Genomic DNA, 14,595 nt, shown 5'->3' with positions numbered 1-14,595 from the left:
GCAGGAAGTTTCCAACTAATAGCACGCCAAAATATTATACCAGGGTAGACTAAGGCCTTCAAAAGCAATTGCAGTAAGAATATTTTTTGACATTTGGACTCTCCACTTAATATAAATGGTAACATCTCTTGTTCAGTTACATTTTATTACTGGTATAGTTGCCCCACTATAAATTATCTCGATTCTGCTTTAACACCCTTCAGATGAACGAGAACAGACTGCATTTGGTATGAAGATACAGCACGTGAAAAATGTATTCAACCCAGAGATCTCCAGATTACTTCCAAAAAATGGTCATAAGCCTGACCCAGAGTCGTTTTACTGCTGCGAACACGACGCTCATAAAATTTGAAATGGTTTAACTATCTTCCTGGCACTGTCAAACCAGTTTGACCCCGTATATTAAAATATATATATGGAATGCATAATGATTGCAGTAATGACTCCACGGACATGTGGAAGGTGTTAATACAGGGGTCTTTTCTGGATCAAATGCACCTGAGAAAGATACACCTGTAAAAGATCAGATGCACATTTGAACTAATAGCTACAGAAGAGCTTTGTAGATGCTTTAGAGGTACAGGCATGCTAACGAGGTATGACTGCAGAAGGCATTGTGAAATTTACTTCCTGGTCTTGAAAAGCTCAAAAGGTTAATAGAATGGAAAGCGAGCTAGAAAATAATTCCCTCCTCGAAGAAACTGCCTTAATCTCTTTCCGTAGTCATACTGCTTCAGTAATAAAAGATTTCAACAAACCTCAGAAAACAAACTAAGGATATACTGGTTTAGCCCAGGTCATCACACCGGGCTCACAGCTGCTCTGTACCTCAAAATGGAAACGAGGCCTCACTTCCCTTCCCATCACATGCTAATTAAGAATTCAGCACAACCGATGCCAAGCTTGTTTAATAAATATCTGCACATGAAATGGAAAGCACTTAATCCCTCTGTGATTAAACGTGGCAGAGCCAGGAGGTTCTGTTACTTGTTTTAAACCGAGTTCGTGATACTCTGGAACAGTATTCTGCAACGCTCTGCGGATCGTCAGCTAAGCCAAGGAATCCAAACACATTTGTAAGACACACGACACTACTCTGCTTGATGCTTCATACGTGAAAAAGCTCAATGAACACATGAACCTAAATGATCTGTTCTTGGATTATCACACTATAAGCCATATTGCTCAAGATGGTACAACAGTTGGCAGGCTCAAAGGAGTAATATTCTCCTTGTTGATGAGCTGAGGAATATTTATGTGGCTCTTGACACCCAGTCAGATAGCGTTTATTGAATTTGCAAGACATCAGGACTTAGCGAGCACGTATGGAAGAGACGGAACCACAGGAAACTGCAGCAGCCAAACCTGCGGGCAAGGGAAGATGAGGTGCTTGTACACGCTCGAGGGAATAATTAGAAGGCACACAGCAATAGAGAAAAAGATGCACCGGCAGCCATGCCTGTGCAATTCATTTAGAATTATTGCTCTTGCTGCTTTAAAATTGTTATGTTTAATTTTTCATGTAAGCAAGAATTAGAGTGGGAGGAAAGAGCATCGCTAGGCTGAATTTTAAGGAGATTGCAGAGTCCCTCCTCCAGGTTAGGCCACCGAAAGGGGACAGTCTCACTTGCAGGCCTGCGCACCACCTCCAGAAGCAGCCCGAGCACAGGAGAGCTGAAGCAGCTCATGGGACAGAGCAGGGGAGGCAAGGGGTTGTCTGCAAGCTGATCCAGCTCACCTGGTGCTGGCCAAGCACCGGAGCTAGGTGCAGGACAGCCATTTCAGCTGGCCAAGCTGCCCAGCACACCTCCCACCACAGACTGCATCTCCCCCGAGGCTGGCAAAACCCTGCGCTGTCACAGGAAGAAAAACAAAGGCACTGGCTCCGCGGCTGGAGCCGCACAACAAACCCCATCAGGAAGCGCATCTGGCTGAACGCTTCCCCCCTCCCCTTCACTGGGTTAGTTTCAGCCCAGTCACTTCTCTTACCTAGCATGCAAAGACTGTGCTACCACCACACAGCAAGCACAAATCCTTTCAAAACACACCCATCACAGTGCGACGGCAGCATGTCATGAAATGTGATGTGACGTGCCTGCTTGGAGCATCCACACAACTACAGGCGGGTAGCTGATAAACGAAGGCACGCTACAGAAAGGACTCGCAAACCTATTTAGCAGTAGTACCACTTACTCCCCCCCCTCATAACTTGCACACGTTCCTGTCTGCAGAAACTTCCTTCAGGAAAAAAAAAAAAAGGACTGAATTTATCTTTCCAGCAAATCGGTGTTGACAGCTTCAGAAAAAAACAACCCTTTATAAATATCATAAATATCACTTTCTTCCTGAGCTGTTTCTTTTTCTTCATCAATTCTACAGGCTCACAGGATTAGATTTTGTTAGCAGACTTCTTTTTTTAAATTCCTATGAACACGTATATCAAGCGCTTTGGGAAATACATTTAGACTAAGTAGTGACAAGTGAAAGCATTAGTCACGTTGACACTTACACTGTCCTACTCATACTCCAGAATAATCATTACCAAAATAAATGGGGCAGTTTTCACACCACAAATTTACTCCCAAGCTATGATTAGCAACCTCAACTTATTCAGAATGAAATAACTGCCAATTAAAGCTAATACGACAAAACAAGATGGTTTGGCTTTAGTTCTCGGTGCTTTGCATTTTTCAAGTTACTGGTTTAACTTCCTGCAAAGGCAGTCAAATACTTAGCTTAGCCTAGCCTGTCTTGATGTTAAGCTGAAGAAATTCATTTCAAATTAAAATCTGAACAGCCTTTCACAGAAGGCCCAGCCAAACCAATAAAATGAATTTAAGTATTGATACAGAAAGGCAATTTTTACACCATGATTTTCAGAAAGGCTCATCCTTCCTTACAAAGTCTGCAGTACTGTATCACAAGATACACGGGTTTTGCTCAAGTCCTTCTAATCTCCAAGAACTGGAAATGAAGAGTAATTCTCCAGAAGATAAATCCTTTGTTGCTTTGAGACTGTGGCCGGTAGAATTTAATGCAGCATCTCTGGAATAAAAGGCTGATGACTGGAAGGTATGAATATGGACAGAGCAAGAATTTGATTAACTGCGCCTCTGCAATTTTATCCATCATTTTTCATGCTTCTAAAGCTCTCTTTTGTGGCAGCTTACCTTACACCAATAAGGCATTGGCACAAGTTTAAAATGCCGAAAGCAGCTTTAAACAGCACTGAAGAAAAAAAATATTACATTTAACTGTTTAAGAAAAAAATGGGACATTTTATATCACCAGCACCTAAGTTAGGTATTTTTCAGTTTTCTCAATGGTCCTTGGTGAGTTGCATGCTACAGCCTTTGCGTGTACACTAAAAAAGCAGGGGCACACAAAAACGCTGTGCCCATCACAGACAGCCACCCCCATACCCACGCCCTGCTCACCACTGCCTCGTGATGCCTCACTGATGCTGCTCACCACTTCCTCACAGTGGATGTTAACATCCCCTCTGCTCTGTGAAAGCAGATACTCACAGGAGAGCTCCCCAACCCATTTCAACCAAAATAGCTCAGGTTGACAAAGCTTACTAACAAAAACTGCTTAAGCCAGGATGAAGGAGGAGAGGGATGCATACCCTCTGCCAGCTATATTGCTGACAGCTGAAACCCGTTACTTCTGCCAGTAGAACAAACACGTACAAGTTAACAACCTGACCCTGCTCTATCCCTTCATACATAGCTGAGCTCCCCATTTCTGGGGTACAGAAGCAGCTGAAGACTGTGCACTCCATCAAATGTTGGTTATGCTCCTTACATTGCCAGAAATGCAGCTGGCCACCGCCACATGAAAATATCTGGTCCTGTGATAAAAGAGGGTCTGCAATGTCTCTGAAGGAATAATTACAGACAGAAGCAGTCAAGCATTTCAGATTTTACGTCTTCCCTCAACCAAGTATCTCCAAGGATAGCCGCACAGCAAGGAGCAAGCTGCAGACTAACTGCTCTGCGGGAGTAGGACATCTCATGGCACAACTGGCCTCCATGGACTAACAGGCAAAAAAAAAAAAAAAAGATTTATAGAGTTATTTTCATTCACAAAATACTGTTATAGGAAAAAAAGCATCCAAAATTATGAAGTAGAGAAACAAGAGTCTGCAGGTGCACACTGCCTCCCCAGCGCAGCAATGTGGTGCTCTGCTTCCCCCACAGCCCCACTGAATACCTTTATTTCTCTTTATACCAGGCTGATTTAAAACACAGGAGGCTCTCCAACACCAGGCTATGGGAATTGTTGCCCACCTGAGTTTTCCATGACAGGCAGGGAAGCAGCTCTTCCTACCACACCACCCTTCCAAACCCACCTTGTTATTTGCTAACGTTATTTACTAGCAGCTCCAGATCAGGAGCTTTTATGCACGAAGAGAACCCAACTCAGCTGAGAGCCGTGCCCACACACGCGCTAACACCGCCAACAAAAAGCCCCCACCCCCCGGCTGCAGCACTCGCCCACCACCCCCTCCCCAGCTCCACCCCGAGGCCCCGGGCGGTGCCTCGGCGCCTTGCGGCACCCGCCGGGCACGAAGCGAGGGCGCGAGGCGCGGAGCGGCGCCCGGGGCCGGCCGCCCCGTCACGCCGCGCACAAAATGGCTGCGCGGGGCCGGACCGGGCTGGGCCAGGCCGGGCAGCACCCGGCCGCCCGCTCCCCCCTCCCGGGGCCGCCTCTCCCCGCCGCGGGGCCGCGCTGCCCGGATGCGGGCGGCACAAGCGGTTCCTGTAGGTGAAAGGTCGGGGGGCGCGGAACGGGACAGCACCGGGGCGGCGGCGCCGCGCTGCGGGGAAGGAGGGCGGCGGCCGTTAATGGCCGTTGGCGGCCGTTACCGCGCGGCCGCCGGGGGAGGCGCCTCACCTGCGGGGCCCGGCGGCGCTCCGGCGGCTTTATTTGGCGGCGGCGGCTCCCGAGCCGGGGGTCAGAGTTCGCGGCCCCGCCCCGCCCCGCCGCCGCGGCTGCGCACGGAGAGAGCCCCCCGGGAGGGGGCGGTCCTCGCCCCGCCCTCGGCGGCCGTTAACGGCGCCTCAGGGCCGCGAGCGGCCGTTGGGCGGGGGGGGGCCGCGCCTCGTGGCGCCGTGAGGAGCCCTCGGTGCGTGAGAGCCGCCCTCAGCCCTCACAAAGCGAGGGGCTTGCGGAAGGGGGGGCGCTGCTCCGGGTGGGCTCTGGGGAGGCGGCGAGCGCCCCAAGGCTTCCCCAGGGGCGCTGGAGGAGCGTAGTGCTGGTCTTCTGTGGGTGTCTGCCTTCTTGTGGCCCGGCCTGGAGACAGCTAATTGCTTAATTTTCGCCAATTACTTTAGTAACCTCGATTTAAAGAGCCTTATTTTTTAAATGAACCTTTTCTTCTTCTTCCTTTTCTATCTGTTTGATGAAGACTGTATAGCTCTGGTAACAGACCGGCTGGAACCTAAGGGTCACAGAGGCTGTACGCACAGCTTCAGGTTCTGAAACTCGTTTATGCATTCAAACCGTTTTACACAATTTCTACTGAATCAGATGACATAAGCATCAACCAAAGCAGAAATATATGATCAGACACCACGTAACTTTTAATTTAATACAGAGTCATAGACTCATAAAGGTTGGAAAAGACCTCCCAGGACCATCTGTCCAGCCATTCCCCTACCATGAATGTCACCCACTAACCCATGCCCTAAGCACCATGCCCAACCTTTCCTTGAACACCCCCAGGGACGGTGACTCCACCACCTCCCTGGGCAACCCGTCCCAACGCCTGACCGCTCTTTCTGAGAAGGAATGTCTCCTCGTTTCCAACCTGAACCTCCCCTGGCACAACTTAAGGCCGTTCCCTCTAGTCCTATCACTAGTTATCTGCAAGAAGAGGCTGACCCCCAGCTCCCTACACCTTCCTTTCAGGTATCTGTAGAGGGCAATAAGGTCATCATTCACACTCTTATCTTGCCAGTTCCTTCACTGCTTTTCCTCCCAATGTCCCACAGCTATAGTTGCATCTAGCAACTCTAGTTCAAGATTGCTAATTCAGTATTTGCAAGCATCATATTTCGCTTTTTGATCAAACACATCACAAAAGCCAAAATTTTTATGGAAAAATGTTAAATTGGAGCAATTAATTTGCTAAGCGTTTCCTGAAAGAGTAGAATATTACACCACTCTCAATTTATGGTACCTGTCAATTCCCATGCTAGCCTGACTCGCACGTCCACCTTCTAAATGAGGCTTACTGCAGTTTAATTTAATGCCAAGGAGCTTGCACCAAAGCTCATTTCATACAAGCATTCTAATACCCTCAATAGAGCAGAAATGTCACTAACCAGTAAAAAATATTTTGATTTTTTTTAGCAAGTAACCCAATTCATGCTTGGTCGGTATTGGAAAGGCATGCCCATGCAGCTGCATCAGCCAGGATTACGAAACATCTCTATCAAAAATATGTAGGAGCAAAATCCTTTATGCTGTTACTGCAAGTTACCAAAAGAACTGCTTTCAAACAGCTGTCAGAGATGTACAAAGAGGCAGCATAACTAACCTGACAGAAAAATCTCTCCCTTACAGGCCCTGCTGAAATTCTTGTGCCAACAGAAACTGCGTGATTCAGGCATAATTGGATTTTGAAAATTTGGATTTTGCATTTATTAATGCAACACCCTTCATCTATATAGATGCAAATCTCCTAGTTCTTTAGGATGCTTGTTTCTTAGGATCCTTTCTTTGCCAGCAGTATGTCTATTCATAACGATGTGCTGAAGAATTAATTTCAACAAATTCGAAACAAAGCTTGAGTATCAGATGCAGTAACTAGCAAGAAGAGTAGGATGATGGAATTATTTTCTTTTGCAAAAAATAAACATGACCACAGCACCAGGAAAAATTCACATAGTTGTGACTGAAGAGGGGGAGACAAAAATTCTACGTCTTCACAAAAGTAAGAGACAAAATGATTTCTGAGCAATTTTCAATATAGGACAGGAGAATAGCCCTTTTATTTAGCATCTTGTGGTCCAGAACTGACTTATCTCCACCAATAAATGTTCAAGACAATTCCATTAATGAAGTGCTTTCTCTTTGGATTGATGTATCCTCGTCAGCTGTTGCTGCAGCTGCAGGTTCTGCTCACATCCCTGTAAATCACACTGCATCATAGCACATGGGCAGAGGGAGGCTCACTCAGCCTTGGGCTGATGAAGCTCAGGGCTGTCATTCCCCAGGGCTGGGGGTGGCTTCAGGAGATAAAGCTCCACTACTTGGTGTCCTACAAGGTGGGACTGCGCAGGAGCGAATTTTTGGATTGTTGCACTTTGCCTGCAAGCCGGCCTCAATAGAAAACAAACATCATGAACTCGGGGGATTTTAGTTTGAGGGGCTGGGGAAGAAGGAACAGTAAGCCAAGAACTACACGGCAAGAGGTAGCTAAGGAAAGACAGCAGGGCAGGAAGGTGGAAATAATTTTCACGGCAAACACATCATCTTTGTAGTAAGTGTAAGTAGTGTCTTGGCTGACGTGAGCAGGACCACTTAAAACCGCTGTATCAGGTAGTCAGATTCAGCAGCAAGCTGTCGCTCTGTGTGCACAGCTTACACCTGTTCGTACTTTTTTCTGTTTGTAAGGGCAAAGCATAGCATGGACTTCCAAGCAAGACAGATGTGCAGGATAATGGCAGCAAATTCTGCTGCCTGGAAAGCAGTGAATGAATGAATTACACAACACACAAAAGCCTGAAAATATTTCAAAAACAAACACAGACTCAACTAATGTGAATTTATTTATACAAAAATGATACATATCCACAAGAATATTTACAACAACTTTAAGTTGTTTTCATTTACAAAATACAGATTCCATTCTTTCATTTAGACAGTACAATTTGTGACCGCTCCAAATAAAAGCATATTTAGATGGTAAAAAACAGGGGACAGCAGTTATGGCAAACATGCATTGAATGTGTCTTTCCAAACATTCTCCTTACATTTGTCCTGGTTTCGGTTAAACCACGACAACATTATGATGCAATACACATAATTTGGCAATCGACTTTCACACACAAAAAATATGTAGTAAAATGTTTTCCAAAGTTGCTCAGCTATCCCTTTGTTTCAAGTCCGTTGGGGATAAAAGAAAGTTTTAAGTCAAAGATTTCTTAAAAGCAATTCAGGATCCTAGACCTTTCAGTTATCCTAGAATAAAGATGCTAGAACTAATCTTCAATGCTAATGTTCGTCTCATATTCTACTAACCAATCTTAAATTAACAACGATAGATGCATATAAGAAGAGGTAGCCAGGTGCTTAATAACTACTGGTTGTGTTTAGTGAATTTTCTAATGTAAGGGTCAAATCAAGAAGTGACTTTACTTCCGATGGTAAAGAATCAAAATGGGAGGCAAGGTGGAGAAATAAAGTAACACTTTGAAAAGCAACCACCTGAAAATGTTATGAAAGAAACTCTGTTTTGGGCTCTTCACGTGATAAAAAGCACTGGTGCTGGAGAAGGGGGAAAAGAAATATTCAAACATGCTCATAAAGACTATTTCATTTGTTTCACACATGGACAGCAATATGTGCTCTATTGTTTTTAAGGCTCTGTTCAAATCCATTCCTGTCACAGATGACCTGTTGATTGATCTCTGCTTCTGGAAGAAGTCCTCTGACTTCTACACTATTTTCTTGCTCTGCACCTAATCACTGAGAGGTAGTTTGTCGCCACACAGGAGGCAGAACTTGGGCACCTTACTCAGCCTGTGTTTTGACTTTTATTGCTCTGTTTCAGTTTTGCAGCACAGAGATCAATATCAGACCATAAATTAAAACTAAATGAAACTTGCTCCTACTCAAATTTCTTATTTATTTGCCAGTTCATGGCTTCCCATCTTAGTTGGTGTGCAGTCCATATAAAAATATTAAGAAGCTCTTCTCCTTGATAACAGCAACTGGAACAGCTACAGCACATCTATGTTACACTAGTATCAGATTTATTTTGGATACAGTAAAAACCATGTCAGAAATCACCCTGAAGAGACAAATTAATAGCTTACTTGGCTTCAGTCAGCAGCTGGTTTTGAAAAACTAAGTAAAAGCCCTTTATATATAACAAAAGAATATTTATTTATCATGTTTGCATTAAAAAGAAAGAGTGAATAAAGGCTTTGATCCAACTCCCACTGAATTTCAAACACTGTCTGGTCAAATCTCTAGCATTCATCAGAAAAGCCGGATCTACAGCCTGAAGTCCCTGTTTCAGAAAGGTTCTTTACTGAAATGGTTGAAGTCAATGAAATTATACTCAGATACTCAATGTTAAGCATTAGGCTCCAAAGCCTACTACCAACCTAACAGCAGCTCAGGAAAATCAAGTCTCTTCAGAGCTGTCTATGTTAGCATTTAGACCTTGAGGTATTTGAGGGCATACAAGAATTTTGGCTTGCATTTTCATTCATGGTCTTTATGTGATGACTACTATCATTTTCTTTCCTTTGTGAGGCCTTAAAAAAGTTATTAACATGTACTTAATTGCTTTTAATCCCACTTCCACAACTAGTTTGATTAAGAGGACTACCAAAAAATGTTGCATACAGTAAAATTAACTGGCTACATGTGCATCGCTTTTGACATAAAAATGGCTTGCTTTCATGTGTTGTTCATAGTTCTAGTTCCATTTATGCTATTACAGTGATAACATCTTTTCCAAAACTTAAATAGAATAAATGCACCAGAATCATCAGCAAGTATTTCCTAATGAGGTATACTGACAATTTTCTTAAAGAAAAAAAAAACACCTAAAACTGAACTGTGTTGTAAAGTGTCAAACAGAACAAATCATAGTGTAAACAAAAGGTATTTCAAAGAATGGTATACAATTTCATTGCCATCTGCACAAAAAAAAAGAAAAAGAAGCTGTGTTTTCTGGGTATGGCAATTCCAGTTCAAGCATATTATTTAAATATACAATAGTTTAAGTTTCTGGGAGATGGGGTCCATATATATTTGTTTAGTGTTCTTTGAACAATAGTTTACACAGTCTTTCATACGGCATACAGAACTCATTCAACACAATTTTGAAACAATGTATTTAATCTTTTCCCTGTACGCCAAAAATGTGTTTTTCCTCTGCTTTAAATTACTAATGGAAACATACAAGAAAATATACCCTGAAATTGTTTGAAAGTAGCTCATTTAGTCTCTTTGGCATCTGTAGTACTGTAAAAGCTCTACTGCTTTCTCTCTGTAATTGCAAAATCTGTTTTAAAATGTTTGTCCATTTTCTATTTTTTCATAATTGAACTGTACTAGGTAATTGCTTCTGCGATACAGAATTTATTGTACTGTTTTAATCAGTATGCGAGATTTCAATTACCATTCAAGAAAAGGAGCAGCATTTTATCATACAACCTCTCATAAAGGAGTTTACATAACCAACAAATATCCAAAATCTTTTAAATTCCTATTCCGATCTGTTTTTGTTAAATTGCAAGCTGAGTATCAGCAACTCAAGACCTATATACAAATCATGAGGAACTACACAATTGCAGTAAATGAATTGTTGTTTTAAAAAAAAAGTAAAAAGCACAAACTTTAGGAGTATGTTGACTCACCGACCTGTCATTCTGAAAACACGGGAAGTTTGGACCTCAATGCAAACCTCACAAACAATTTTGAACATTAAAGTAAACATCAGAATTTAATAAATAACACATTTTGTAACAACACAGAAATACACACAATTCTTTTAAAAAAATATTACCTTACGCTAAAAATGCATCAAACCCTAATGCTGACAAATATACTCTTTTTTTTTTAGGTTGACACGGCAGGATCCACTTTCTTGCAACAGTTGCTGTACTCTGTTTTACCATCATCCCTGGACATTTTGGTTCAGTCTTGCTGACACTGCTATAATATTGTGCCTTCTTGAAAAGCTTCTATCCACCTATTGGAAAATTAAACAGTGTTATGAAGTTGCTGGTAAAACCGCAAATCACACCGCCTATCCCCTACAGATTCACACAGCAAGTAACATCCTACTTCCATTACCAGTTGTTGTTAGTGCAAATGCCAGAAATCTATCCAATGAGTTCAAACCTACCACAGAGCTTGCTAAAAGCATTAAGTATCAGTACAAGGCCAGATGACTTTTTTTTTTCCCACACTGAAGTTACATGCATAAAGAACATACGAAGCTGGGGAATCAAGTGTTCAAAAAGCAGGAAAAGCCAAGATTACATCAGCTTTAATAACATGGCTTTCATAACATATACCTTTTTTTAAAAAATGGCAATATACCCTTCTGTGATATCACTTCAAACATGATCTAGGATGAAGGAGGGCACTACAAGAGCTGAGGTAGATGTCTGCATTGCCCAGGCCTGCTGCTTTTGCCCCCGGTACAAGGACAATCCTGAAGGACTACTGGGGCTGAGGGAGGAAGCTGCAGGGAACATGGGCTGAGTGGAGGCACACTGCCTTCGCATGATGACAAGAGTTTTTAAGAAACTTCCCCTGTATTCACACACACAGTATGTACTACGACTAAACCACATATTAACAGATACTCTGCACATTGTATCTGTGAAAATACCAGTGTGTGAAAGGGAGGGAAGTCCCAGACTGCTGATGCAAGGTGCCTCAACCTGGAACTTCAAAGTTGAAAGTAAAGTAGAAGCATCTGAATGTTATCTATTTTATAGATATGCTGGCTGCTCCTGCTTGATTACAAGGGTGATAAACATCCTCACCTTCTGCAAAATCTGCAAAAAATCAATGTTTCTGATGGAAAAATCAATGTTTCTGAAGCACTCTGATACTACACTGACAAATACAGTAAAAAACTTAATAATTCTGTCTTTTGAGTGAGGGCTGAATTGTGTGCATGTGAAGTTAAGGGGCCCACATACTGATGATAGAACAAATGCTGATAGCTCAAATCGCTATCCGTTACTTTTTAGGGCTCAGTATGTTTTCCACTGTCATATATTCATTAAAAATAACTAAAATGCTCCATGGAATAAAAGTACAACAAATTCATAAACAGTTTCAGCATTGAATGTAGTACTGGACTAAAAAAAATTCAAAGCCTAGCAAAAATAAACATCCATTAAAATTTATTACTGCACTTAAAAAAATACATTAGATATTTCTTTGGCCCTAAGAGAAAAAAACATAGTGTCCCCTAATGAAAACAGGCCAACAGAGTGTTGTTTTTTCTTTTAATGCTATCAAAACAGCATTTATTTTGCAAGTTCAGCATAAATCTACTAAGTCTATTAAATACTTGGAGAGAGTTTGCAATGTAAGGTAATGTTATTCCTAGCCTCAGTAAAATAGACCACGTTCAATTACAATTTTTCCTTCTGATTGCAACAGCCATCATCTGATTTGGAAAACAAAGCTATTGGAGGCCTTGGGATTTTTTTTTTTTTTTTTAATCCTTTTGTTTTGTATAGTACAAATGAGGACACAGTGGAAACAAGAAAATACTGCCTTAATGGAAAAGGAAACATTTGCATGCATCTCCAAGACAAAATACTCCCCCAACAATCTAACGAAGACCGTGTATAGAGAAGTATCATTAAGTCTGTTCTCCGCTGTTCAAAATTTCCAGTTGTCATGGGTACTTTGTTTTTTTTTAAGAACATCCCTATTTGCACAAAACTATACCTACAGCAATTTGAATGCTTAAGTAGTAATAATGGACTAGTTGGCCAATGAAATCTATTTTATTAATGTAAAATTCACTTGGGAAAGCTGCATTGAAATCCATCAGATACACTAGGTACGTAGGCAAGACAAATGTATTGCTTGCGGGCTCATTTCTAGTTTATTCCATGATTCATATAGCAAATAGTGTGGGGGTTTTTTGTTTTGTTTTATTTTTACTAATTAATGACCACATTTCAAGGTTATTTTGTATAAAATAAACACAGTATATAAATTGATAAATATGAGTCCAAATTCAGACACAGCAGCAGAACTTAAAGCAGCTTGTGTGAACGTTCTCTGAATTCAGGCTTTTCATCCAAGCATGTTAAGCACGCCTAGATGCTCATGCACATCTGCATACACAGTTCACACTTCTGTACCTTACTTTTTAGGTTTCACTTATTTTAGTTCCATATATTCACTAAAAATAACCAAAATTTAGAGCTGGAAATAAAATAAAAACAGGGACAGACCAGTTAGCTTTTTGAACACATTTTGCAGATTTCTACAAAGGTAACGCATTTCGTTTTCACTTGAGCAGACCAGGTAAAGAGATCATGGAATAGGCTATGAAAAAGAAAGACTTTGTATTTTATCTTGGACTTTTCTGGGTCTAAGAAGCCTGCATCTTCATTTAAAGAAAAACAAAAACAAAACACAATGTTTTGCCCAATTCCACTCCATTTTGATTGCCTTTTCAGAAGTGCTAATGAAACCAGGACCTGTGTTTAAATAATTTTTTTTTAAAACTGCTTATATAATATGCACCTACTGTACATATGCTTAATCCATTAATATTAACATTTATGACTTCTAAAACATTTTTTTCCTGGAAAAAGTAAGAGGAATTAATTCAAATAATTTCTTACTTTTGAGCTGAATGGGGATCATCTGCTTTGAATATGTAAAATAAAGTGTTTTTGTGCAATAAATGGAACACTCTAGACTCTGAGTTTTCATCTCTGACTTCACTGACTGTGAATCCCAGTAAAGGCTGGCTCTCTAGTGCTGCCACATCCTAGTTTATGGAGGAAAAAAATTGAACAAGACAAAATTAGAGCTGGTAAGATATATTAAACAATGCATTTAGACAATATTCATGCACCCTACCATTGCAACAGATTATACAGCAAACAAGTTGTTACAAATACTCATGCACAAAATGCTGCTTTTTTTAAAATAGCCTCCATGCAGGAAAATAACAAAACCTCCCAGACTGCAATACTGCTGTTCCTCACTTTTTTTCTGATAACATCTACCTTGTCTGTCACTGTATACTCTCGTCATTCTGCCCAGTAAGGACCTCTTATATCAAAAGATCGGGCATCATCTGGCTGCAGACCAAAAGTCCATCTAGCCTAATACTCACTCCACCAACAACCTTAGTAAGTTTTCATGTCTTAAGAGGGACATGAGATGCTCTTAGCTGCATGGAGTATGCTAGAAGGAGGAGCAATGGATGTAACTTATGATCTCAAGTACTGTAGTCTCACTCCAGATGGTTTTGATGGCTAAACTTATTTTGCTTTCTGATGCTGAAAATTAAAAGGATGGAAAAAAAGTTGCTCAGTGTTCAAAAGTGATTGGCTAGGAATGAGTAAGAACAGAAGCTGTGCCTTTTAGCTACTCTTCATTTAATTTCAAAACATGGCTAAAATGCAGCCTTTTGCCTTCCTCATTCATCTCAATTACTCCATTTTTTAATACTTTTTTCTTTTAATTAATAAAGACACTGCACAGCATTTTGGGGAAAAGAAATATTTTCATCCCGTGCAAATTCCGAAATATTCTTTTGCAACTAGGCAAGGTCCTGCAATGTTTCTGCAGGACCTTTCTCTACCTGTAATTTATAGAGAAAATACACAAAGAATGCGCACAGATGCT

The 14,595-nt window shown here is 41.4% G+C and overlaps 2 protein-coding genes across 11 annotated transcripts in view; both read right to left on the bottom strand.

Annotated features, from left to right (window-relative positions):
* Positions 1-5,031, bottom strand: part of NR2C1 (nuclear receptor subfamily 2 group C member 1) — a 51,455-nt gene extending 46,424 nt beyond the window's left edge. For 6 of the 8 annotated variants that reach the window (XM_040557146.1, XM_040557091.1, XM_040557113.1 and 3 more), the window contains exon 1: positions 4,900-4,994. The gene's annotated coding sequence lies outside the window, so the exon portion shown is untranslated. Of the gene's footprint in view, positions 1-4,899 lie in introns of all 8 variants that reach the window. The other 2 variants (XM_040557082.1, XM_040557182.1) reach the window with 1 other exon arrangement.
* A 2,732-nt stretch (positions 5,032-7,763) lies between these two features.
* The window catches only part of FGD6 (FYVE, RhoGEF and PH domain containing 6), a 72,841-nt gene continuing 66,009 nt past the window's right edge, over positions 7,764-14,595 (bottom strand). For 2 of the 3 annotated variants that reach the window (XM_040556967.1, XM_040556989.1), the window contains exons 20-21: positions 13,581-13,729; positions 7,764-10,942 (exon numbers count right to left, since the gene is read on the bottom strand). In XM_040556967.1, the coding sequence (XP_040412901.1) occupies positions 10,906-10,942; positions 13,581-13,729 (186 nt within the window). In that variant the 3' untranslated portion in view covers positions 7,764-10,905. The remainder of the gene's footprint in view (positions 10,943-13,580; positions 13,730-14,595) is intronic. The other variant, XM_040556978.1, reaches the window with a different exon arrangement.

The sequence above is a fragment of the Cygnus olor genome, chromosome 1 (assembly GCF_009769625.2).
Source record: "Cygnus olor isolate bCygOlo1 chromosome 1, bCygOlo1.pri.v2, whole genome shotgun sequence".
In the NCBI taxonomy this organism is placed as follows: domain Eukaryota; kingdom Metazoa; phylum Chordata; class Aves; order Anseriformes; family Anatidae; genus Cygnus; species Cygnus olor.
Note: the sequence above shows the minus strand (reverse complement) of the source record. Positions and strands in the feature narration are given on the sequence as shown.